This window comes from Suricata suricatta, chromosome 4 (assembly GCF_006229205.1).
Source record: "Suricata suricatta isolate VVHF042 chromosome 4, meerkat_22Aug2017_6uvM2_HiC, whole genome shotgun sequence".
Taxonomy (NCBI): Eukaryota; Metazoa; Chordata; class Mammalia; order Carnivora; family Herpestidae; genus Suricata; species Suricata suricatta.
The window spans coordinates 88,382,386-88,408,767 of record NC_043703.1 but is presented as its reverse complement, the minus strand read 5'-3'; the positions used below and the strand labels follow the sequence as shown (position 1 = coordinate 88,408,767).

The 26,382-nt window shown below is 45.6% G+C and overlaps 1 protein-coding gene across 1 annotated transcript in view; it reads right to left on the bottom strand.

Annotated features, from left to right (window-relative positions):
- Positions 1-902: 902 nt before the first annotated feature.
- Positions 903-26,382, bottom strand: part of KIAA1211L (KIAA1211 like) — a 132,417-nt gene continuing 106,937 nt past the window's right edge. The window contains exons 8-11 of the mRNA XM_029938502.1: positions 25,906-26,381; positions 4,193-4,365; positions 2,800-2,944; positions 903-1,716 (exon numbers count right to left, since the gene is read on the bottom strand). Coding sequence (XP_029794362.1) covers positions 1,574-1,716; positions 2,800-2,944; positions 4,193-4,365; positions 25,906-26,381 — 937 coding nt within the window. The 3' untranslated portion in view covers positions 903-1,573. The remainder of the gene's footprint in view (positions 1,717-2,799; positions 2,945-4,192; positions 4,366-25,905; position 26,382) is intronic.

Below are 26,382 nucleotides of genomic sequence, written 5' to 3'. Positions count from 1 at the left end.
AATCTACTGCCTTAAAATTGTTCATCTGAAATATTCTGCCAAATAGGGGAAATGATGGTGTGGGGTAATCACAGTCACCAAAATTTTTTTCTAGTTAAAACTAGTTATGTCTAAGCTTTTGGAACAATTGGAGATAGATAGAGTTATTTAGAGCACACATTCACCATGGCATTCAGGATTGATATTCTTTAAGAGAATGAAGTTAATAAATCAATTTGGTTAGGAAAAAAAGAGCTATCCCAGGACTTTTCCAATAAAGGCAAACTTGATCACATTGTAAAGTTCTAACAGCTAGAAAAATAATTACTCACGAGGATAAAGAATATAATAATAGTAGAACTCCAGATATATAAAATCAAATTATACTATCTATAGAATCTTACTGATTTAAGGTCAAATGCCCCCAGCCACACATATTCCTATGAAGATGATTTTTTCAAAGGAACAAATTTGAAATATTTTTTTTAAATAGAGGTATTATAACTGAGACACAATTCTGAGTTCCTAAATATACACTCTTCTTTTGCTGGACTTTCCACATTCTACATTCATGGGTCATTCTGGCTAATACACTGATAATCAAATTTTCAGTAGAAATATGCAGGTTAGATTAATTAGATGTTAAAGAATTATACCTTTTTCCAGAAATTTTATGTTTTTAAGATGTTGTGCCAAGTAGATGAAGACAGAAAAAAAACCCTACATTATCTTCTGATTTCCAAAAATAAACACTGAAAATTTTATTGGGAAAAAGAATCTCGAAAAACCCAAACTCCCAAACAAACCAACTGAGACTCCGAACGATACACATATTGACCGAAACTCCACACATCGCGTTTCACTCACTGCTGGAGGACACTCTCGGAGGGTGAAAGAAAGAACGTTTGCACAGAGGACAGAGGCATGTTTGAAACCTTTTATTGAACAGGCAATGCATTGTGCAATGGTTAAGGACACAGATGCCTCGTGGAAAAGTTTAAAAATTATTTTTAGAAACAGTCTATGAATTGATGAACCCGGCTATGTTCCTTCTGCTCCTTCTTAGAGCGACTGTCTTCAGGAAAACTGTTCATAGCTGCTCTTGGAAACGGCATCCCTGTTTTACCAAAAATGTCATGCCTAATAGTAAACATTGAAAGAAGACAGGATCCACAGGCAAGACCACACCCAGAGACACAAGTTGATCTCAGGTGGAAGCACAGACACACATCCTCCTGGAAGACCTTCCCCTTTGACCTTGCAGGCGCTTCTGACTTCGGCTTTCACTGCTCACTTGCCGAGTCCTCTTGATCAAGGCAATTCTCAAAGACTCACATTCATACCTTTGGGCACAGGACCTTGTTCCTGGCCCTTTACAATGGTCCTCTTGTTTTAGGGCACGCCTGGCCCAGGATTGTGGCTGTGTGTCTGTCTTTGCTGGCCTAGTTCCTTCATCTTCCCCAAGCTTGCTCTCCCATAACTTGATGATAAAATCACTCTTCAGTTTCACAGTTTGTTTGCCTTGATTCACTGGCAGTTTTTAAGTAACTGACCTGTCAAGGTAGTGGGCGTTCTTTAGCAGCTCGCTGTCAGCCTATTTTATAATTTGGGGCATGTCGCTCCAAGCTTGAGATTTCTTTCTGGCAAGTTCCATCCAGGATGGCTGATCTGCACTGGCGTAACTGGCCCTCTTCAGCTGATGCAATTCTTTTTCCATCATCACTGCAGACTGAGCTGCTGGAAAGAAGGCAAAACAAACAGAAACACGAGAAATGAGTTTGGATTTCCACTTAAGCCTCTTGTGTTTCTTTAAAATATACGTCAAGGTCTTAGCTGTGGTCTCAAACACAAAATCCATTTATGTGTAAACACATGAAGATTTAAGCATAGAATACTTTATGTAATAAAAAGACTTAGGAACAGTAGGCTCAAAATGGCTCCAGCAACGCGGTGAGGTGAGAGAAACTTTCAGAATAAGACTGCAGGAACTCTGGAGATTGGTTTGCACACTAGTGCGAATATTCTTAACACTGCCAAACTGTATGCTGAAAAATGGCTAGGATGATAGATTTCGTTGTGTGTATTTTACCACAATTAAAAATAAATTTAAAAGTACTGATACATGCGGCAGCAGAGATGACTCTCAAAAACATTATGCTTGGTGAAAGAAGCCACCTATGGAAGAACACATATTTTATGACTCCATTTATATGAAATGTCCCCAAAGGCAAGTATCTGGAGACAGAAAGTAGATGGGTGGTTACCTAGCCTTGGGGTCGGGAACAGTGAATGACTGTAAATGGAAATGAGGTTTCTTTTTAGGGTGAAGGAAGTGTTCTAAAATTAGAATGTGACAGTTTTACAAGTTGGTAAATATATACTTATTGTCAACATATACTTGCTGAATTATACACTTAAAATGGGTGAGTGTTATGGTGTGGAAGTGACATCTCAGTAAAAGCCGTTTAAAAAATCAGTGTGGCAAAGTAATTCAGAGAAAGAAACCAAGAAAAGCAGGACCAATTCTGGAAACATATTTCAAAGTAAAACCTTGGATCGTGAGTAAGTTGTTCTGCGAGTGTTCCAAGCGTTTTGCAAGATGAGCAAACATTTCTGGTAAATTTTAACTTGATAAACGAGCGATGTCTTGTAATACGAGTAGTACGTGATGCCGAAAATCACATGATCACAACTGAGCCAATGGTTCTTGAAATCTGCGTTGATAATACGAGTGCTTTGGATTACGAGCATGTTCCCGGAACGAACTGTGCTCACACACCAAGGTTTTACTGTATTTGGCACTGCTAGCAGGTTTCATACCCAAGTTCTGATGGGACAAGGAGATTCCTCTTTGCAGCCCCTCCTGGAGGCGGAGCTTGGTCCCCTGCCTCCGGTCCACGGTGGGCTTGGTAGGAGCTATCAGGAAGGACTTGCTACGGACAAAGTCAGCTTGCTTCATGGGCTCCTATTGGGACACAAGAGAGACACTCGCTGTTTGATCACCAGATATTCCCCCTAGGGGCAAACATAACCAACGGCAGCGGGTCACAGAACTTCTCGGCTGAGTCATGCCACTGGCACTTTCTTGGCAGAGCTCTGATTTGTGTCCTTGCTGAGAGGAGCCTTTAGAATGTCAGACTTAGGTGAGTGTGGGGCCTTCTAAGCCCACACAGGCGTCGTGGTTTCTGCCCTGTCCCCACACCTGGCCTCAGCCCCACATTTTGGATGGCAGAGATTGCATTTGTAAATCACAGTGAGAGGCACCAGGGTGGCTCCATCAGTTGAGTCCCCAACTTCAGCTCAGGTCATGATCTTGCGATTCATGGGTTTGAGCCCTGTGTTGGGCTCTGTGCTGACACCTCAGAGTCTGAAGCCTGCTTCAGATTCTGTGTCTCCCTCTCTCTGCCCCTTCCCCGCTCATTCCTCTTTCTCTCAAAAATAAACATAAAAAAATAAAAATAAAAGCCACAATGAATTGTTTAGAAATCGTTTTAAGATTTTTATGACACCTGGAATGAACATGGATGCCCCAAACCAAATCCCTTTAGTATTTACTTTAGAAATTTCCTTAGCCTGCATGAAGGGTTTCAAGAGGGGTACGATGGACCTTTGGGTTCAAATGAAGGAAAGCAGGTGCTACTGCAGGCTCGGGCTCATTTCCTCATACGGCTGAAAGGTGCTTATAGGTTTCTCGTGGTGGCTATCAGGGGGAATACAGAGTTGTGGGTCTTGTCCTGCTTGTGAGCATATGCGCTCGGGACTGAGAAGGCTGTTCCAGTGCACGGTGCAAAGTGGAAGTCCAGGTTCCAGCCCAGCAATCCTAGGTGAGAAACAAGGAGCCCCAGCAGGCAGCCAGCGGAGCAGCAAAAGCAGGGCTCGCCCATTACCGTGCAACTAGCCCAGATGGAGCTGCTGACATGGTCACCACGCTCGCTTCTAACTGATAAGTAATTTTAACCCCAGTCCCATTTCTCCAGATGCTGAGCGGTGTTGCCTAGGAGGAGGCCACAGTGAGCTGTCTCCCCCGCCTAAGCGATCCGCCCACCCACTTATAACAGCGCAGCTCACACTGAGGGCAGACGTGAGCAACTGTCACAGGCAAGAGTCTCGATGATAAACATACAGAATGTGTGGGGTGCTGGGCCCCAGCTCTAGCTGGCTGGTCCCCCCCCACCTCCCATCTACAGAGACAGAAAGCGTTTGCTCTAAGCACCTGGGCTCTCTCAGGCGCCTTAGCTTGCTTTCCTATTTCAGACTTCAGGGTGCGGACCCCAGGCTTGTCTTCCTGGTTAGGGGGCTGGTCGAGGGTCCCTCGCCGCTTCTGTCGAGCGATGGTGATCCAGGGCGGTGCAGGCTGGCCCTCGGCTGCAGGAGGCAGACCCTTCTCTGTGGGTAAAGACACAAGATTATGCAAAACAGCCCCGCCCTCGTCTGGTCTCACCTTAGCCTCTCCCACACCAGGAACACTGCACAGAGGAGCTGGGGGGCCAGGGCGTGTGGGAGGAGGAGCGAGGGTCGGGAGCTTCTCTGGTTTTAAGAGAAAAGACTATTGCTTTTCTTCATGGGACTTGGTTTTCTCATTTAAAGATGCATCAAAGAGATGACGCTCCTCTAGTCTGAGTCGCACAAAATTAAACGCAACTGCTCCTATATGCACATTTTAAAGTCACATTCCTCCCACGGGATACTTTCTGGAATGAGATAAAAATAAATACATAAATAAGATTTCTTTAATATAAGCCTGGCATTTTGGGGTAGTACATACTATGTGATTCCTGATTTTCTTGGAAATTTTGTAGACAATGTTATTCTTTTTTTTTTTTTTTTACCTGTAAGCATAACCTTCCTTTTGTGGAGCGTGACATCAAAACTAACCACAGTTGGCGTCCTTAATAGTCTTTCTTTATTAAAAAATTTTTAAATGTTTATTTATTTTTTAGAGAGAGAAAGATAGAGTGTGAGCAGGGGAGGGACTGAAAGAGAGGGAGATACAGAATCCAAAGCAGGCTCAGGCTCTGAGTTGTCAGCACAGAGTCCAACATTGGGCTTGAATTCACAAACTGTGAGATCATGACCTGAGCTGAAGTTGGACACTTAACCGACCAGCCACCCAGGCGCCCCTATAAATAGCACCTTTACAACCATAATGCTTTGTTGAATTTTCTTTTGTGTCCACAGTGTTTATCTTTGGGAGGTAACATTGTGGGTCCCTCCTTTTAACTCTTCTGTATTTTCATATTTTCTCTGATGAAAACTTATTATCTTTATCCACAGAAAAAAGAAGCAAGCTTACTTTCTTCAAGGAAACCTGTGACTTAAATAGTGGCTTCTCACAGGCATATGAAGAGTACACGGAATCCAGGGTGCTTGGGTGGCTCAGTTGGTTAAGTAGCATCGGTTCAGGTCATGATCTCATGGTTTGTGAGTTCAAGCCCTGCATCGGGCTCTCTGCTGTTAGCTTACCCTCTCTCAAAAATAAACATTAAAAAAAAACCACATACACTGAATCTCAAGCTTCCCCATGAGCTCACCTTTCTGAATGCTTGCCTGCTACCCCACAACACAGAGACAGAAGTCTATCCCCAGATGCCTGGACCCAGACCATTTTCCCTTCTACACAGTGCACTGTGGTCAGCAAGGTAAAGGCAGAGCCCATGTCACAGCAATGTGTGCAGATGTCTGGGATGACATCTCATTCTTGGTGGCTTAAAATATACCACCCCTGGCTCTGCTGGGATAGGCTATTACTCTATTCTTGTTTCTGCCTCCAGTTTAAGCTGCAGTCTTTGTCTCTCAGACCTGCAGTCACCGAGGAAGGGCGGGGGACAGGAGCCACTGCCCTGAAAGCTTCGGTCTCTCATCAGAGTTGAGAAGGGTCACTGGCTTCACACACTAACTTCACCCTGGACTGGACAGCTGAGAATGGCTCCCACTCTTCTCCAGGCTGCTACCTGAAGCCTCCACCCTACTGGTCCCCAGGGGGCCCTGCTCTGTTTTTTCATTCATCCCTTGTCCCTTCTTGCCTCTTCAGGCTCTCCCTGGCAGCTGACCTCTTCCCTGCTGCTTTGCAAAGTGCTTGAGTCTCCCACAGCTTGGAAAGAACGGTCTCCACTGAGCCTCATCATCCCCTTGAGCCCCAGGCCTCCGTTCTCCTCCGCCCTCCACCTTCAATGGCCTCTGCCTGTGTCTTTTCAGCTAATGCCTGACTCAGCCACAACCTGAGTGCTGCTCTCTCCATCCACCCAACCACTGAACTGTAAATTTTGAGGTCTCCCTGTTCTCAACCTGCTCTACCCCTCATACTGATGGAACGGCGTTAACCTTGCCTGGGAGGCCTGTCCTCCTTGGGCATTCCTCCTCTGGATCTTTGTCGGACTCTTGCTCCTAAACCTGGAAATTCCTTCTTGTTTCTGACCCTTAGCCTTCATCCCTTTTTCTCTGTTCCATGCTTGGTTTCAACATTCAGATTTGTTCAGGCTACTTTAAATGTACAGTCATTTCTATTAGCCAGAGCTCAACACTTCTGCTCTCCTCCTCTCCCTCCCTTCGTCCTTCCTCCCGCCTTCCCTCCCTCCGTTTGGCATTTGCTATGTGGAAGGACTGTGCTAAATGCTAAGGTGGAAAAATAAACAGCCAGTTGTCTGTTCTTCCAAAATCTCAAAGTCTAGTGGGGGAGACTAAACACAAACAAGCAGCTGTGGTGGAAATTGGAAGATGCTACAGTTTACAAAGTGCTGGGTGGGTGCAGGGCCTAACACCGGTAGCTGGTGGGTATGGTGCTGTCTGGGTTGGAACCTGGAGAAGGAACCTTCCAGCCTGAGCAGAGGGGCAAGGTAAAGCCTCCCAGGTGGAGGTGGCAGAAGGCAGAGCTGTGGGCAGGTGGCTGAGAGGGGCTGATGGATCATGTGGGAACAGACTGTCCATAATGGGGAGCCCTGGGGTTTGAACCAAGGGCACATTCTGGAGGCTGTGTGGAGGGATAGGAGGCTGTGAGGTGAGGAGGGAGGCTGTGGCTGCTGCGAAATGCCAAGGTGGCCCAGCACCTCCCAGGGTTAGCTCTCCACTCCTCAGGTCTGTGTGGGGCAACGACACACATGTCACTCTCACCACGAGGGCACAAGACAGCTCTGATGAGTTCCTATACCCTATTTAGGTCAAAAAGAGTATTTCCAGTATTCACTGGAAAAGGTTATACAGAACAGGGGCTTGTAGCATTCCTGGGGACCGTGCTGATCAGAGAGGCCTGCAGTAGGGGCTCCTGGGTGGCTCAGTTGTTAAGCATCGACTTGGGCTCAGGTCATGATCTCACAGTTCGTGAGCTCAAGCCCCTCGTTGGGTGAGCCCTACTTCTCTCTCTCTTGTCCTTCTTGGGACTCTCTCTCTGCTTCTCACTCCCTTACTCCTCTTTCTCTCAAAAATAAAATTAGAATAGAATAGAATAAAATGGAGTTCTACAGCAAGGCTGGGGACCCCAAAGTGGGCAGAGGCTGGGGGCCCTCCTGGACCGGGCTCAAGGCTGATAGCTCATTGGACCAGAGGCAAATCCTATTCTGTCCAGATTGGTCACAGGAACTGTGGTCTTGTAAACAACATAGCTAGGTTCTGCTTGGCAAGAGGTGGCTTTTCTTCTTTCCTTACATCGAGAGCATGCTAGCAAATTTCTTCGCAAGCAGAGGGGGTCACTGGCCTCAGCTCTGCCTGTCAGCGGGCAGCTAGCTGTACTTTGGATGTGTGCACACCTGTGTCAGGTGTTCGTGGGCAGGCTCATGGGACGGAGTGAGCACTGCACACATGCCCTGCCGTGCCAGCATGGCATCGAGCAACCTACAATGGCAGTGTCACCAAGCACTGGGCCAGGCATAGGGCCGAGATCTTTCAGCAATCATTTCTCTTCTTTGGTTCCTACTTCTTTTCCCTGAGTGGTGCCCTTTCCTTGTATTTGATGTTCTCTCCTCGCCTCTTTTCTTCCTTGTCAGGAATGTGAGTAGGCTAGAGGGACCGTGACGGCCTCCAGACCCTTTCACAGGACAGCCCAGGACCAGCCTCATGGGTGGAGGGCACAGGAATCGTGGGTGAAACTCCAGACACTGGGAAGGAGGGAGAAGAGCCACTAAGCTTCCTACCATGGTTCAGAGACCCGGGATTCCACCCAGAGCCTCACGGAGCCCGCACGGCAGTGCCTGTGCCAGGTAAGCTCAGGCAGAGCGGCTGTGTGAGGATCCATTTTGCTCTGTGGCAGAAGGCCCAGCTGGCCATTCTAGTTTGCACCCCCATTCCCTCCAGGTGGTGCCACAGCAGGGGCAACGGTTGTGGGGGGTGTGCCGTACTGTACAAGGTGGGGGGGGGAATGAAGACACAGGTCATGTGCAGGATAAAGCAGGTTTTGGGTACCAAAGACCTTACTATGTGAGAGCTCTACTGCATGAATATTCAGGGTCAAGGTTCAACCATGAAAAAGCTTCTGAGATTAAACATGTTCAAAATGTCATTAATCCCAGGCTAATATAGATGTGGCAGCAGATTAGATAAAAGGAGTTGAAAACACTCCTTTGTTTACTCCTTCCTGCCTCAACACACAGATAGCCTTAATCTTCTGGGGATTTGGCTAAAGGGCTCTGACATCTCAATTTCTCCTCCCCACTTGACAACCGGTTTTAAGCAGTCGGGTGTGCCTGGCTTTGCAACGAACAGCCTGGGAGCATTTCTCACGCACAGGAAACCACTGATTCATGTCTGTATCTGTGTAATTTCCTTTACGGAGAGCCTTAAAGAGATGGATGCCCCCAAATACATCTCCCCTGGAAAGGAAGACAGCAAATTCGATCTGCTGTACAACATGGGTAGAGTAAAACTTGTGGAAAACACAATGCTTTCAGTGCAGGAAGCTGTAAAGCCACGTTTGCCCTAAATAACTTAACAGGAGGGTAACTTTTGATCAGGGAAAATATTTTTGTTGTTGTTATTTTGAGGATATGATTCTGCCAAAGGGGGAGGCTACGAGGAGTTTATACATTAGGTTTTCTCCAGATTCCTTCTTTCTTCTTAACATGCTCTCCTTCTTCAAGGGTTTGGTTTTAAAAGTATATTTACTGTTCATGCATTCATTTCCAAGAGAGTTTGTTCTTGTGGCTGTTTCAGTAGGCTGCAGTGATGAAGGCTTCCTCCCGGGGCCAGGAAATGAAGTAGCTACTGCTGTGGCTCCGGGGCCTCCAGGTCTAAGATTAAGCCCTCGGGCTAGCAAGGTGCTTTAGGGCAAATTCCAGAATCTGTGACTCAATTTCGGTGTTAAATGAGGAAAGGAGCAGTGTGTGCCTCTCCTAATGTGACTGAAGATTGACCGAGCTCACGCGATAGCTACACCTCCTTCCACCTGGTAAAGATCTAATGAGCAACAACACACAGAAGGCACTTAGTAAGCTAAAGAGTGTGAGCTGCCCCACAAAGGGTGCTGTTGTTATTTTGTGGTTAGTCCCACTTGAGAAGAGATGCAGACTTTGGTCAAATCCTAGCCAGGACATGGTGGAGACCAGTGAGCCCTTTGCCAGTGTCCTCTCCCATCAAGCACTGGGATGTCCCCCACCCTTTAGCTGAGCCAGGTGGCCAGGCTGACTGTTGGTTCTTGAGGACATGACCTGTGATGGTCCAAGCAGACTAACTCTTGATGCTCTGTGTGTCCTGGTCTCCTCATGAGCCACGCTATCAGTGTAGGCGCCTAGTCCTGGCCATCACTGCATCTGCTGTGCCTTGCATGGGCTCGGGAGCGTGGGAGGGCCAGCAAGGTCTGAACAAGGCCACGCAGACCGTGTCATGGAGGAGCCTGGCCCAAGTAACCCAGTGCCCAACAAAGCCACACTCTAGAATAGTATTCTGCTCCTCCCTGTAAACACTATGCCCGGTGGACAGCCGGCTGGCAGGCAGGTCCTGATGCAGCTACACACTGCCCATGATGGCAGCCCAATTTTCATCCATCTTCCTAGGAGCCTATCACATAGATCACTCTCAAAAATACCCCCTCACACACAACTCTAAATACAATGGGGAAGAAAACCACACAGTTTCTGCACACACATTTGGCTTTTTAACCAAGCTATTTGTATACAGGAAAACTTAAAATTAACCATTCAGAAAATCCTCAGTGATGAACCATTTCTAGAGATGTATTTAACCAGCCCTCTGTGAGGCAGATGCCTCTTATTGCTTCATTTTGACTTGCTGGTCAGTGATGGTTTTTTTGTTTTTTAAAAAGTTTTTCCTTTTTGTGCCTATTATAATTCAGCCTTCAGGTACTGCTTCTTTCATTCAGAAAGACTTCTACAATGACCTGCTGGGACTCCAACAGTGGTCTACACCCCATGTGCCATGCAGGATACACCTAAGTCTGGAAGGTGGGAGCTCTCATGAAGACTGTCTTCTGGGGGTGCTTGGGTGGCTCAGTCGGTTAAGCGGCCGGCTTTGGCTCAGGTCATGATCTTGTGATTCGTGGGGTTGAGCCCCGCGTCGGGGCCTGGAGCCTGCTTCAGAATCTGTGTCTCCTTCTCTCTCTGCCCCTCCCCTGCTCATGCTCTGTCTCTGTCTTTCAAAAATAAACATTAAAAAAAAGACTGTCTTCTGGGTGAGAAGCAATGGGCTGTACATTGTAAACTACTGGGGTTTCCCGCCCTTTGGCTGAGAAAAATAAAGCAAATCTATGCCCTAAGCCAACACACAGCGGGATGGCAGGGTTCTTACACCTCTTGAAAATTTCTGGACCCACAATTTTTAAGAATTGTTTTCCTTTCACAAAATGTCTTTCTTGTTTGTAAAAGTACACATGCACACTGTACAAATTCAGAAAACAGGTGAAACTATAAAGAAGGAGAAGGAAGTTACCCATAAATCAATAACCCAGGAGAGCTGTGCTAACATTCTGGCACACTCCTCTGAATCTTTTTCCATTACGCTGTCATTTTAAATATCTTAAAAATACATATCAATGGCTTATTCCCAGCTTTTCAAAACATTCTTTGTGGAAGGAGAGGCCTGGGTTTACGCTCTACAATTTCAGACCTAATGTGTGTGCATCTTTTATATCTGTCACAATTAGCTGACTGGGTGTTTCAATAACAGCAAACATCCTCCGTTTCTGCCTCCCCTCCAGGTCCTCTGCCACAGCCTGGTTTGCATGGAGGCGATGAGGTGTGTAGACACACACTATAGGAACTGCTGAAGTGGGGGTGGGGTCCTGAGCTCTGGGGACATGGGAGACCTCACCTAAGTTAAGGGTTTATGCCTGGCTTCCTTTTTTAAAAATGTTTATATTTATTTGTTTGTTTGTTTGTTTTGAGAGGAGAGGGAGAGAATGAGCAGGAGAGAGGCAGACGGAGAGGGGGACGGAATCCCAAGCAAGCTCCTTGCTGTCAGTGTAGAGTCCGATACAGGGGTTGAACTCAGAACTGTGAGATCATGACCTGGGCCAAGAGTCAGATGCTTAACCTACTGAGCCACCCAGGTGCTCCGCTGCCAGGCTTCCTATATGAAAGCTGCGATTTGGGTTTTTTTTAAGCATTTATTGAGCGATTATCCGTCTCAGCTTACACAGACAGCCCCTGATCAATACATGCTAGCAAAGTCTGCAGTCGCTCTTTGCTGGTTCTGTCCACGAGCCAGACTGTGTGATCTTACAGTGGAACTTGGGCTTTTAATTCTTGTGTCAGCATTTGTCTCAGAGCTGTGGTGTGTTTGGGGAGCGAAGGCTTTTCAGAGCAAGCAAGCTCCCGCTTTGAATGATGTGCGGTGGGCTGTGTTCTATTTCCACCTCCAGATTAAACTAATCACAATTCCTTCCTTTCCCATTCAACCAGTACAGTCAATCCTCACTGTTCACAGATTCCAGATTTGTGAATTTGCCTTCTTGCTATAATGTATTTGTAACACCCACGCCAGTTCTTGTGACCATTCATGGTCATTTGCAGACATGTGCAGAGAAGTGAAAATTTTGAGTCTCTGGACAAGCATGGTCCCAGCTGATGGGACTCTGTTTTCCTGTTTTTGCTCTTATACTGTGACCAAATGTCTGTTTTGAGGTATACTTGGTGCTGGATTTTTTGCATTCTGTGGGGGCTTGGGGGTGATTTTACTATAAAATGGCCCCACATCTAGTTCTAAAGTGAAGACTGCTAAGTGTGTCACAGAGAAAATACATGTGTCAAATGAACTTCATTCAGGCATGATTTTTAATTTTGTTGGCTGTGGGTGGATGATAATGAATCAACAATACATACAAAACAGTGTTTTAAACAGAAACACACATAAAACAAGGGTATGTGCTGATCAGTTGACAAAATGTTGTAATCAGAAGCTCACTTGCTTTGATTTCTACTCCGTCTTTCTTCTAGGAGGAATGGTTCAGTATTCACTAATTCATTGTTCACAGCAACTTTATGGAACATAACTACTATAATGAGAATCAACTATACCTGATGAGTGCCCACCAGGCACCAGGCCCTGTGGCAAGTGCTGAGTCTACAGACAGGAAGGCTGTTTCTAATCTAACACCTCTCTCCAGGGTACTGCACACGGACTCTCCTGCAAAGGCAATCAGGAATCGAGGGATCCTTCAACTGCTAGCACATGTTCCACAGTCCAGGAATGAGTTCCAGAGCCTGCTGGCAGGAGGCATGAGAGGCTTCTGGGTACTGGTCTCATTCTGTTTCTTCCTTTTTTTTTTTTTAATTTTTTAATTTTTTATGTTTTTAATTTATTTTTGAAAGACAGACAGAGACAGTGCGAGCAGGGGAGGGTCAGAGAGAGAGGGAGACACAGAATCTGAAGCAGGCTCCAGGCTCTGAGCTAGCTGTCTGCACAGAGCCTGACACGGGGCTCGAACCCACGAACTGTGAGATCATGACCTGAGCTGAAGCCAGACATTTAACTGACTGAGCCACCCAGGCGCCCCCTCATTCTGTTTCTTGCCTGGTGTGTTCAGTGTGTGCAAATTCATTGAGCTGCACACATATGATCTGTGTATTTCTTTAAATGTGTATCACTCTTCAGTAAAAAGCCAAAAAAAAAAAAAATCCCCAAAACAACCCATAAAAACTACTCTAAGATAACCAGGATTCGCTTGGTGCTTGGACAGCAACCAGGAAGAAAAGTCTGGATCTCTGTCAAAATACAGAAATGAGGCAAGTTTGTACTATGGAACTATGTCCACACTACAGTTAGGCAAGGCTAGTGCCAGAGGGACTGAGGTCCTCCCAAGGATGCCCTCTCCCTCGTCAGCAGAAGCTTCCCATTCTGTTCACTTCTCCTCAGCTCTCAAAAGCACGCTGAGGTCTTTGGCCCACTTGCCTTTTCTACTGCTGTCCTCCATCACCCAACTAATCTCCCTCTTCCCTCCATCCTCTGAAGGCTTATCCTGAATCCTTCCTCCTCCATTTCCTCTCCCAAATAAGACCCCACAAATCAGCAAGGGCAGAGAACTTGCTTCTCTAAACATTCCCTTCACAGCCCCATGGCAAAATGGAACTCTCAAGGAGGACAGCTACTTTGTCTGGGAGCCTCTTTCCCAGCCACCAGGGTCAAATTGTCCTTACTGCTTTTCCCTACTCCAAGGTCAGGACGTGCTGCCAGGGTGTCCTCCTCACCCCAGCTTCTGAAACCCACCTTCAGACCTACAGATTGCCTCTCTGACGATTTTCAAATGCCCGCAGCAGGAAAAAGAAAATGCCACCGTTGTTTTAAATAGTCCTGGTAGCTTGTTTCTATCCTAAGAAGTGAGAGCCTGTGAGGGCCAAGCTGCCCTTTATCCTGGTGTGGTGGGCAGTGTCTATGGCGCATCTCACGCTTGCTCACCCACGCAGAGCACACTGGGGCAAACAACGCCAGTAACGAAGTCATGGTTGTATACGTGATTTGGTCCTGGCAAAAGGGCTTTCCCACTGTCACGGCAGAGTCACCAGGGGAGAGTGGCCAGGCCTCGTCCCAGGACAGGGATTTGTGCAGGCCTTCACCGTGGGAATTGATGTGAGTCTTCTTCCTGGTGGGGCCTGGGGTCTGCCTGGCTCTTTCTTGTTGTTATAGCACTATCTATAACTGCTTTAGGACTCTGTTGCTCATGGGCAGAATCCGTGAAAAAGCATTTGTAAACAAAAATCAATGCATGTTGGGGCACCTGGCTGGCTCGGTTGGTTATGTCTCCAACTCTTGGTTTCAGCTCAGGTCATTGATCTCATGGTTCATGAGTTTGAGTCCTGTGTCAGGCTCTGTGCTGACAGCATGGAGCCTGCTTGAGATTCTCTCTTTTCCTCTCTCTGCCCCTTCTCTGTTCTCTCTCTCTCTCTCAAAATAAGTAAATAAACTTAAAAAAAAACCTAAACATTAAAAAAAATGAATGTGTGAATTATATTTGGATTTGGGTGTGTAAGGTTGGGAACCTGGTCACATGCAAGCACATTTATCGGGGCTGTCCAAGCCATCAGATGCTTTGCCAGGCTCTTTGCTGAACTTCAGTTGCTGCTAGCCAGCACTTCGTATGTAAAGGCTGGCAGACATTCCCAAGCCACCCAGCCTGATCCCTGCATCTCAAACTGGAGGCCCAGGAAGCCAGAGACAGGTTGAAGGACACAGAGTCATGATAACGCAAGTGTGGACTCAAAGTCCATTTGCTCAACTGCCACTGTCTGTGCGATTAAAACAGCCTCTAAGCAGAAGACAATGACCAAAGTCCATCTCAGCTTGGAGATGGATGCTGTCCAGTACCTGCCAGGTAATAAAACCGGGACCTTACAAGGTTATGGTGACGGAAAGGCACTGTTAATTTGAAGATATTTTTGAGCTACAGCAGACGACGGAGAAAAAGTAGCCAAACTATTACATTACATGGCACTCTCTTATAATTCAAAATGTACACAAACACCTCACCCTGGATTCTTTGTGGATCTCCAGGGGCAGCTGGGATTCTGCAAGATCTTTCTCAAGTGGTCACCAGAGGACAAGTAATTAGTTCGAGGGATGGCCCTTGTCCACAGGGCTTAGATCTTCCTTCCTCTATTACCTCTGGGCTTGGGCTGTCCCTCACGGCCCCCTGAACAGGTAGGAAAACTTCTCCCCACCCAAGAAATGTTCACAGCTCAGATTTATTCAATCTTGATTTTCAGAGAAATACCATATTCCTAATGACCCTCACAACCCTCCTTTCAATCCCCATTTCAGAGATGGGAAAACACAGAATCTCTTGGAGTAAAGGATTTGTCGATGGTCACACTGCCAAACACAGGCTTTCCCTCTACTCTTCATTCACCACATCACACATGGTCTCATAGTAAGGAGTATGACCCCACAACTTTCCAATATACCAGTTATAACTCCGTTATAACCTGCGCACGGAGTGGCAAACAGTAGTTACTCAACCTTGGCCCTACTGAGACGTGGGACTGAACCATCCTTTGTTGCTGGGGGCGTTTCTGTGCACTGCAGTGTGTTTAACCTCTGCTCACTAGATGCTGGTAGCGTCTCCTTCCTACCACAGGTTTGACAATCAAATATGGCTCCAGATACTGCCAAGTGCCTGCTGGGGGACAAAGCTGCCCCCACTTGAGAACCACCACAGCACAGCACAACAGTGAAGAGCATCTGGCTACAGAGATAGTCTATGTGGCTCCACACTCCCCTCCACAGTTTACCTGCTATGTTCCTTTGGGCAAGTTCTTTGGCCTAAGGCCCAACTTTCCCACTTATAAAATAGGATTATTGTTGGAAATTAAAATGTAAAACATTTAATATGAGTCTTAGCATTTAGTGAGTGTGTATTATACATGAACTATTATTGTCATTACTTACCTGTATATGGAGCGTATATAAGTGGTGGGTAAATCCACTGCAGATCCTGACTAAGGGAAGCTGGTGTAGTGAGGGAGACACACACACACATACACACAGGTGAAAGTGCTATGGTGCTTTGAAAGCAGGCACAGTTTTGTGAAGAGCACAGAGCACAACCCTTACAGGGTTTCAGGAAGATGCTACTTGCCCTGAATGAGTACCATCCGATAGAACTTTCTGCAGTGATGAAATGATCTCTGTGCTGTCAGCTAGCCGTAAGATATGGGGCTGCTGAGTCCCTAAGATGTGGCCAGTGTGACTGAGGAACTAAAGTTTTAAATTTAATTTTAACTCATTTAAGTTTACACTTAAACAGTCATGGGCTGGAGACCTTGGTGGGCTCAGTCAGTAGAGCATGTGACTGATCTTGGGGGTCATGAGTTTGAGCCCCATGTTGGGGGGAGAGTTTACTTAAAAAAATAAAGTAATATAAACAGAAATATGAGGCTAACAGTTCCAGATCCTTGCTACTCAAATGTTGGTCCATACTCCAGTAGTATTGTCCTCATTAGAATTAGAATCTTCATTTTAATGAGCTTCACAAACATCTCTAAGTTTGAGAAAGTGCTGCCCACAAATAGGCATTCTCAAAGCTAGGCACACATTACAATCACCCGTCGAGTCTTTAACACTCCTATTGTCTGAAGCTCACCCTGCACTCATCTCATTTTGGTACATCCTTAGGAAATTATGACTGTTACTGTTGGAAACTGCATCACGTTTTGTAGTTACAAGGCTTCTGCTGCCCTGTGCATTACTAATAACCTCACTTACAAAGGAGGAAATTAAGACTCAGAGGTTAAGAAACTCATTTGCTCAGAATCCCACAGCCCCTGAAAGGTGGACCTTGGAGTAAAACCTCCAAACTCACACTCTTCAATCTTACCACCCAGCCCCCCTGCCTTTGTACCTGGTCATGCAGACCACAGCAGGGTTCCGTGGGCGACCCCCTGTAGGCCACAAGACTCCTAGGCACCGACACTCCACAGAGAAAAACAAAAATGTGGATGTTCTCAGGGAGTTCAAGATTAAGTTCAGGGCCACAGAGTGCATTCAGGGCAAGCAGGGGTGTGTGCAGAGTGCCAAGGGAAGCTGGTGACAGGGGTGGGGCCGGAGATGTCAAAGGAAGTGAACGAGTGGCAGGCAAACTTAGGAAGGCTGAAATGTCAACCTTGGCCAGGACCTACAAAGCCTAGGAAGCTCCGTGGTTAGTTAGACCCAGACTTGGGGAGAGAGAGTTGCAAGTGCTGTGAGCATTGGGTTAAAGACAAAGAGAGCTGATGTGGGGGCAGGATAAGGACACTTCACATTCAGATGGCCAGGACCTGCTGAACAAGGAGGACATTTTTCATCCAGCAGATTGAAAAAAAAAAACACCTGTGTTTTTTCCATCTAGTGCTGATGAGAGGGTCTCTACTCTGTGCAAAGAGGTGTAAATTGGTACTACCTTAATCGGGGTGGGGGAAGGGCAATCTGAAACTGTCTATTAAGTTAAAATTGCACATGCCCTTGGGCCAGAAAGTCCACATTTAAGAATCTGGCCTACATGAGCACTGGGTGTCATGTCTAAGAGATGAATCACTGGGTTCTACTCCTGAAGCCAAGACTACACTATGTGTTAACAAACTTGAATTAAAAAAAAAAGAATCTAGGGGTGCCTGGGTGGCTCAGTTGGTTAAGTGTTTGACTTCAGCTCAGGTCATGATCTCACGATTTGTAGGTTTGAGCCCCGTGTTGGGCTCTCTGCTGTTAGCACAGAGCCTGCTTTGGATCTTCTGTCTCCCTCTCTCTGTCCCTCCACTGCTCGCTCTCTCCCTCTCTCAAAAAGAAATTTAAAAAAACATTAAGAAGGAACATAAGAAGGAACAGTGTAACTCTATAGAAATAAAATAGACAAGAATGGTTACTGCAGCAAAAGGGAAAAAGAACCTCAATACACTCAAAATGCCCTTCAGTGGAGGGAGGGGGGCGGGGAGGGGGAAAGGAGAAGGGGCTGATGGTCATGGAGGAGGGCACTTGTGGGGAAGAGCACTGGGTGTTGTATGGAAACCAACTTGACAATAAACTATAAAAATAATAAATAAATAAAAGAATTCTCAAAATTCAACATTAAAAAAAATCCAATTAGAAAATGTGCAGAAGACATGAACAGATATGTCACTAAGAGAATATGCAGATGGCAAATAAGCACACGAAAAGATATGCAGCATCATTAACCATTAAGGAAATACAAATTAAAACCACAATGGGATATCACTACACACCTTATCAGAAGGCTAAAATGTAATATAATGACAACACCAAATACTGGTAAGGATGCAAAGGGAGAAACTGGATCAGTCATAAGTTGCTAGTAGGAATGTAAAATGGTACGTGCACTCTGGAAAAGAGTTTAGCAGCTTCTTATAAACAAACAACTACTGTAAGACCAGCAATTGTACTCTTTGGGTACCTATCCCAGAAATAAAACTTATGTTCACATAAAACTCTAAAAAAAAAAAAAAAAAGAATGCCCTTCAATAGGGAATAGTTAAATAAAGGATGATACAGGTACTATGCAGCCCTTTAAAGCAATGAGGTCAAGTGACTCATTCTGATCAGAAAAGAGGCCCATGTCTTATTACGGAGTGAAAATATCAAATTGTGAGTGAACATGTATAGGATTTTTGTGATTAAAAAAAGGGAGGGAGGGATTCACGTGTCTCTGTCTGTTCATACTGGTGTAGCTCTCATTGCTACTGGCATGGGAAAGAGCTGGTGGTGGGTCCTTCTGTGGGTGAGATTTGAGAGGTTCAGAATGGGTGGATAGGAGGCCACTGTCACTTTTTGGTATAATTTAAGAGATTACTTTAAAATTTACATGCAGTAAAATTTATTTTTGTTACAGAGTTTTAGGAGTTTTAACACCCTTAGATTCTTGTAAAAAGTCACATAATAGGATATAGAACAATGTCAACATCCCAAAGAATTCTCTCATGCCACACTTTTATAGGGACCCTACCTCTATCCCCAGCCCCTGACAACTATGAATCTGTTCTCTGTATTTTTGCTCCATCCAGATGTCATATAAATGGAATAATATAATTTGTAAAATTTTGAGTCTGGCTCCTTTCACTTAGCATATGCGTTTAAGATGTTATGGTTTGTACCAGAAGTTCATTCTTTTTTATTGCTGAGTTATATTCCATTGTTGGATAACTGGCTGAAGGATATTTGTAGTGTCTCCAGTTTGGGGGATTATGAATAATGCTGCCATAAACAGTCATGTACAGGCTTTCTTGTGAACCTAAGTTTTCATTTACCTAGGATAAATACTTTGAAGTGGAATTGCTATGTTATAAGGTAAGTGTATTTTTGATTTTATAAGAAGCTGCCAAAATTTTCCAAAGTGACTGCATCATTTTGCACTTCCGCTAGCAATGTATGAGCGCTCTAGGTTGCTCTGCTTCCTCCCCAGCATGCGGTCACACCTAGCTCTGCTCCAGCCGGTCTGATATGTGTGCAACGCCATCTCCTTATGGTCTTAATTTGACATTTCTCTAATGGCTAATGATGTTGAGCATCTTTTCACGTGTTTATTTGTCATCTGCATATTCCCACTGGTGAAATATCTGTCCGTGTCTTCTGCTTGTTTTCTAATTGTATTTTTGGCTTTGTACTGCTGACTTTTAAGAACACCTTATGTACTTTAGATACTAGTCCTTTGTGAGATATGTGGTTTGTAGGTATCTTCTCACATTCTGTAACTTGTCTTTTTTCATCCTCTTAATGGCGTTTTGGGCAGAGCAAATGTTTTTAATTCCAGTGAAGTCCAATTTATCAATTTTTCCTCTTACAGATCGTGTTTTGATGTCAAGTCTGAGGACTCTTTGTCTAGTCTTATGATCCAAAGATTTTCTCCTAAGTTCCTGAAAGTCTTATGGTCTCACTTTACATTTAACCCATCGAACCCCTTCTGAGTTAATTGTGATACATGATGTGAGACTTAAGTCAAGGTTCATATTTTTGCTTACGGATGCTCACGTGCTCCAGAACCATTTGTTGAAAAGATGAAATAAACCCATGCAAATATAGCTTTAAAAATAAAACAAAACAAAAGTGCAAAAGCGATTCACCTGAGCTCCTTGGATTTGTAAATTCAGGTTTTTCAAAAATTTAGAAAGTTTTTAGTCACTATTCCTTCAGATATTTTTTCTGCTCAAATCTTTTCTCCTTCTGAACTCCTATGACATGAATGTTAAGGTTTTTTAATATTGTTTCAATAGTCCCTGATGCTTTTGTTCCCTTTTTGTACTCAGGCTATTTCCTATTAATCTGTTTTGAAGTTTACTAACTCTTCTATCATCTCTATTCTCTTAATGAGTTCTTCTAATGAATCTTATTTCTGTTACTGTGTTTTCCTGTTTTAAGATGTCTGTATATTTTTTAAATAGCTTCTATTTCTTTGCAGAGAATTTCTATCTTCTCATTCATTTCAAGAGTGCTCACTCTTACTTCTTAGAGATGGTATAATTGTGGCTTTAAAGTTTTTTTCTAACAATGCTAACATTTGGATGACCTCAAGGTTGGTGTTTTTTCTTAGAAAAGTTTTTAGGTATTCTGATTCTTTGGTATGTTAAAAATTTTTGGTTTGTATCCTAGACATTTTGAGTTTTATGTTCACATTCAGTCCTGTCAAAATTCTCAAAGATTCTGCTGTACTGATTCTAGTTAGTCTCATACAGGTGCATGTCAGAGACAAGCTCTCAACTTCATGCACCTAGGTAAGGACCCTTCTTCAAGTGTCTCCCTCCTGTGATTTCCACCCCAACAGTTTTCCAGCTAGAAAATCAGGGTTTAGCCTCTGTGCCGCTGTGCGCTCTAGTGACCAGCACCCCACAGGGCAGAAGGGCAAGAGAAGGAAGCCTGCGGGACCACCACAAGCACAACCTGTCAGCGCTGCCGCTGCTATGAGAGGTCGTGGCTTCATTATAAGATCTCTGCTGGCATGTTGTTCAGAGAGTCAAAGGGCTCTGACCTTCACATGCTGCTATGGGTGGAGGTGGTGTTCCATCTGAGTAGGTCTGGAAGGATTAAAAGAGCTTCTCCCTGGGGTGTCTGGGTGGCTCAGTCCGTTAAGCGTCCGACTTTGGCTCAGGTCATGATCTCATGGTCTTAGGGTTCAATTCTCGCGTGGGGCTCTGTGCTGCCAGCTCAGAGCCTGGAGCCTGCTTCGGATTCTGTGTCGCCCCCCCTCTCTCTCTCTCTCTGCCCCTCCCCCGTTCGTGCTCTGTCTCTGTCTCTCAAAAATAAATTTTAAAAAAAAAGTTAAAAAAAAAAAAGACTATCCTTTAACAAAAATAAATAAATAAAAGAGCTTTGCCCTAAAAGATGCCATTGCCACAGCCACCGGGACTATAGGTTCCAGTGTGCTGCTGGCACTTGCCTGGCACAGTGATGGGAGAACCCAAGGGCCGCAGCCTGCATGTTGTGCCACCACATGGAGGGGCTTGCGGCTTAGCTGTTGGCACTCATGTGGAGTAGGGCTGGGACTGTCTGGCAAACTCTGCCCCGGAGGGCTGGCGCTGGAGGCGGTGGGGAGCAGGAGGAGGGGGCTAGAGAGTCACGGGATCGGGGGTCGGCAGGGATTGTTGGTGCCATGGAGGCAAGGCAGGGAGGTCTTCAGAGTCCTGATCTCTCTGTCCAGCCCACCAGCTCCTACCCGCCTTTCAGAATTCTGACATTCATGCATTTTGTCAAGGTTTTTAAATTTTATCAGTGAAAGGGATAGGGTGGTGTGTGTTTACTCCACCTTGGTCAGAAATGTAAGTCTCTTTTTATGGAATTTTAAAGCAGTAAGATTATAAGGTGATTTTTCTCTATATTTTTAAGGCTTTTCAGCATTTTTCATATTAAAATCTTTTTGATAACTCTGAGATCCTTAGTTATCTGGATAGATGGGGGAACTGAGAAAGAAATGACCGAGGTTGGTAGAGGTATGGATAAACATTCATAATTCAACACTCAATGAAAGTTGAGATGTCAAGTCAGGGATGCCCACAGATGGCTAAAGGTTTCTATGGTGAAGGAGTCAAAGGAAGAGAGAACTTGAGTAAACAGATGGGAATATGAGATGTGTTCTGTCTGGGGGCACCGAGGAGAGGTTGGTGCACTGGGAGGCAACCAAAAATGAGAAAATACATGCAGCTGGAGAAGCACAGGAAAGATGGAGAAATGGAGGCCCAGGATGTTGACCATACTTGCTCAGGAAGTGGCTGTCAAGGGAAGGATAGGCCAAAAAGAGAAATAGGTGTGAATAGACTTTCTTTTTTTTGAGAATTCAAGATATATAAACACAATTGACCCCTGAACAACACAGGTGTGAAGTGCTAGGGTCCATTTATATGTGAATTTTTAAAAACACAATACAGTACTATAAACATATTTCCTCTTCTTTATGACTTTCTAAAACCATCTTCTTTTTGCTAGCTTACTTAAAAATAAGAATTCACCACATAAGACATATAACATACAAAATGCATGTTATCGACAAAAGGTGAACAGTAGGCTATTAGTATTAAATTCTTGGGATTACATGTGGACTTTCTGGCTGCACAGGGTTTTAGTCCCTATAACCCCTGCACTGTTCAATGGTCAACTGTATTTTTTAAGCATGATACCAAAAAAGACCCTTATATTCTACTCAAATGAACTTGAATACAACTAAAGTAACTGTCATAGAGTAGTTGACAGTCTTTTTGAGTTCCTTTCCTCCACAAAATGCCTCTGACACCCAAAGACAAGATGGGCACCTGTCTACACTCCCCTGTGGCATCCAGCTGCCACCTGGTCCTTTAGATTGGTGAGCTCTTTGAGAGCGAGGTCTTCATGCTTTTCCTTGATGGCCTTTTAAGGGCCAGCACAGTGCTGCATGTATGGCAGAAGTACATGCAATATTTGTTGCAAGAATGAATGCATGAATGAGTGAGTTACAGAGTCTAGAGAAGGCGGCTCAGAAGCCTGGGTGTGCTACTGTACCAGCCAGGTCTGGAGGAAATGAGCTTGGACAGGAGGCTGAGGGTCATTATGAAATGAGGCTCCTGGGTGACAATGGCAATTTGTCCAGCTATTCTCCAAAATACCCAACATGTGACCACAACCAAACAAAACAAAAATCGCACACACAGAGAAAGAGGAATGACTAGAAGGAAAGGCCAACGGGAGAACATCTGGAAAGTGGACTCCTAAGTGATGGCTTTTTTCTATATACTTCCTTTGTTTTACCATTTTTCTACGTGAGAATCTCTCTTTTGCCTAACTCTAATCCTGTGCTCAGGAAGGTGCTTCCTGGCTTGTCATTTAGACTCTGGGATGGACTAGCTTCCCAGGAGGATGGGAAATGTCCCGCACAAGTGAACCAGGATGGTAACCCTGGGCCGTTCACCTCCTGTTAATGGTCTTGTTTGCACTGATGAGCACATACGGAACTGGGCTTGCAGAACTGCCCCACTGTGGCCCTAGGAGGCCCAGCTCACTTGGCAAAACTGAGCGCCTCTGTTTACTCCCAACAACTGGGGCACCCTGCTGCCTCTCCCACACCTTCAGAGAAGGAAGGTGGGAATGTGGATGAGAGGAGGAAGGATAAGCAGAGTGCTGCGACAAAGTGCTTGAGTCCTGAAGGGAGAATTATGCACCCATCTGGGACACCTCGGTGACCTAACTCTCTGGTGTGTGTGGCCGCGGAAGGTGTACAGGGTGGCAGCCCATCCAGGAGCTCTGGGTAAAGTGCCTGCCACCACAAGATAATAAACAGCAGTAATTAGGTCTTTTTGGAAAACTGAATAATACTGATATTACAACTTTTATTATCTGTATGTTTTATATGAATTTAATTGCCTCTAGTGGTTATATTTTGGAAGCAATGAGGATGATAGCAGAAGTAATAAGAATGAATTAAGCCACAAGCGTATCCAGTGTCCGGGGAAGAGAGAAGCTGCTTTCACTGCGGGATCTGACAGCACAGACCCTGTGATTCTGCTCCGGTCTGCACGAGGCAGCCCCTGGACCCCAAGGTCCCAGGCAGCAGCCACAGCTGAGCCTGACGTTTGCCCTTCAAATACCTACCACACTTTGGGAGAGTTGGTTTCAAGCAGAATGAGGGTAATTCTTCCCTTCTCTCTGCACTGAAATGAAAATCACTACCCCTGCCCTAAAGTAACCTAGATTCTCTCACCTTGGAACTCATCTAGATCAGCTACTTCTGTGGCCTAGAGAATGTTAATAAGTGGACAATTGTTTTATGCTACGCTTTTAAGCAAAGCTGTAACAAATACCATATTTTATAAATTAAAGAAAAAAATATGGTCTTTATAGACCAGTCCAGGCATTCGACAATAAACAAGCCTAACTCTCACAGCTTAGGCTGAGGACGTTATAAATAGTGTGTCAAGCACTGACCTTGGAAGCTTCTTCTCCAGCTCGAACCATGAACCCAAGTATCCTGTGTTTAAGTTCCATTCAGTCAGCAAGCCCTTGAGAGACATTGTCAATTCTAGGCCATGAAGGTGGACGGCGCTGATGTCAAGGTTTTATCTGCACAGAGCAAACCCCTCCTCCCTTCATTATTTCAGTGGGATTTAGAAGCACTTTACAATAGCTTCATTAACCTTGCTGGAAATCTGCAGAGTGGAGCACCAGCTACAGTTTGGACCTCTCCCAGAGCTCTCTCACTGATCATCCTCATGTAGCTGGCAGTAGCAGCAGCAAAAATTCACAGCTGAGCCAATGGGCCCTGGATCAGGAAGGCCTGTGTGTGGGCTCTTTGAGGAGGTTTTCCTGGCACTTATCCTTGGAACTGTCACCTTAAGAACTTAAAGCACTATACACATACACTGTCACCTTAAGAACTTAAAGCACTATACACATACACACTTTCACTTCCTAGGATGAAAGCAGAAAAGATAAAGGGTTTCTTTGAAAACTGTCTTTACATTGCTTTCTGTGAGCTGCTTTTTCCTATGTGTGAATTTCACCTTCCTTTTAGGGCGTGGGGTCCCCGGGAGAACAACTGTGTCCTATTTCCTCTTTGTCCACAATGCAGTGCATAAGTGGAGTCCAGGACTTAACAATAGCCACTTAAAAACATCCTGAAAGTGGGGTGTTTTTTTTTTCAAATAAAACTTGCCATGGAAAATTTCTCCTTAGGGTCCTCATCACATGCACACTCCACTGGTCCGTGTAGTTTCCTTTCTGGCACACTGATTTCCATTAATAAAAGAACCCAGCAAAGAAAGATTCTTTAGCTCTGCCACAAATACCCATTTCCAACAGATTTCTTGTTTCATCTGAAACACTATAAATAAAAAGTGACAAATGTCAAAGGCATAGAAAGGTCATCTATTTTGTCTCTGCTTATTTTAAAGGGCAGTTGCTTTAGAAGTTTCTTACATTCTGCCCCAATCTTCAGCCACCTCCTTTCTGGGACAGGAAGTTAACGCCCACTCGGAGGGGCTCCCCTTTTACAAAGGCTCCTGACTCCAATAAATAGGATGCTTTCTGCAAGAGGCCGGGCCACCTGAGCCTGATTATTAAACAGGAAAAATTCTTCCTTGGGAAGTGGGGTGGAGGGGGGGAAGGTCAGAAGGACACTAAATGACAGGGGTGGGGGAGGTCAGAAGGATACTAAGTAAGTGACAGAGGAGCCAGATGCTTCATTTATAACCAGGAAGTGGTGTAGGCGCCAGGAATACCTCCATCGACCAGAGTACACCTATCCCCAATTCTGGAACTCACTGAGCTTCCTATCCTAAGAAATGTTAGATGCACATGAGTGATCCCCTTGAGGGGCCCATTTCCTCTCCAGGAGTATGCTGCAAGATGGGTTTTTACATTTTCCTTATTTCTCTGGACTTCCACAAAATCCTGCTCTGCTTCCCCCTTCTCCAGTCTCTACTAACTCTTGATGAACCGTATCAGTGGTACCGAGGGCAATTCCGACGTTTCCGCCCTTAGAGCTCGCATAGTCTGAGGACACCGCGAACCTGCCCGCGGTCCTGCCCCTTCCCCACCAGGCGGCTGGGCGCTTACCAGCTGTCCTGTGTGGCGACCGCGTCCCAGCCGTCCGGCTCTCCCGCCTGGGGTCCGACTCCCCGGCGCCCGAGTCCAGGGGCGGCAGGGGGCGGCTCGGCAGCAGCGGCTTCCTGGGCAGCGGCGGCTTGGCGCCCAGCGGTTCCGAGGGCCGGGCCCTCCCCTTTCCCTGCTCGTGCGGGGACCGTGCCCCTCGAGAAGGGGCTTTCGCGACCTGGCATTTCTCGTCTTTGGGGAGCAAAGCCAGCCCCCCTCTTTCTAGCCGGATCTCGGCGCTGTATCTCTTTATCCCTCTTGCTTCGGCAGAGGAAGCCTCTCGGTGCTTGAAGGACAGAGAGGTGGAGCGCAGCTTGACGGCAAAGGGGCCTCTGTCCTCCCCCGAGGACGGATCGCGAGCCGCCGGGCAGGGGTCTCCCGCGGCGTCCCGGGGTTTCCGGCCCGGCCCGGCCGCCGCGTCCCCCGAGTCCTGAGCGCCGC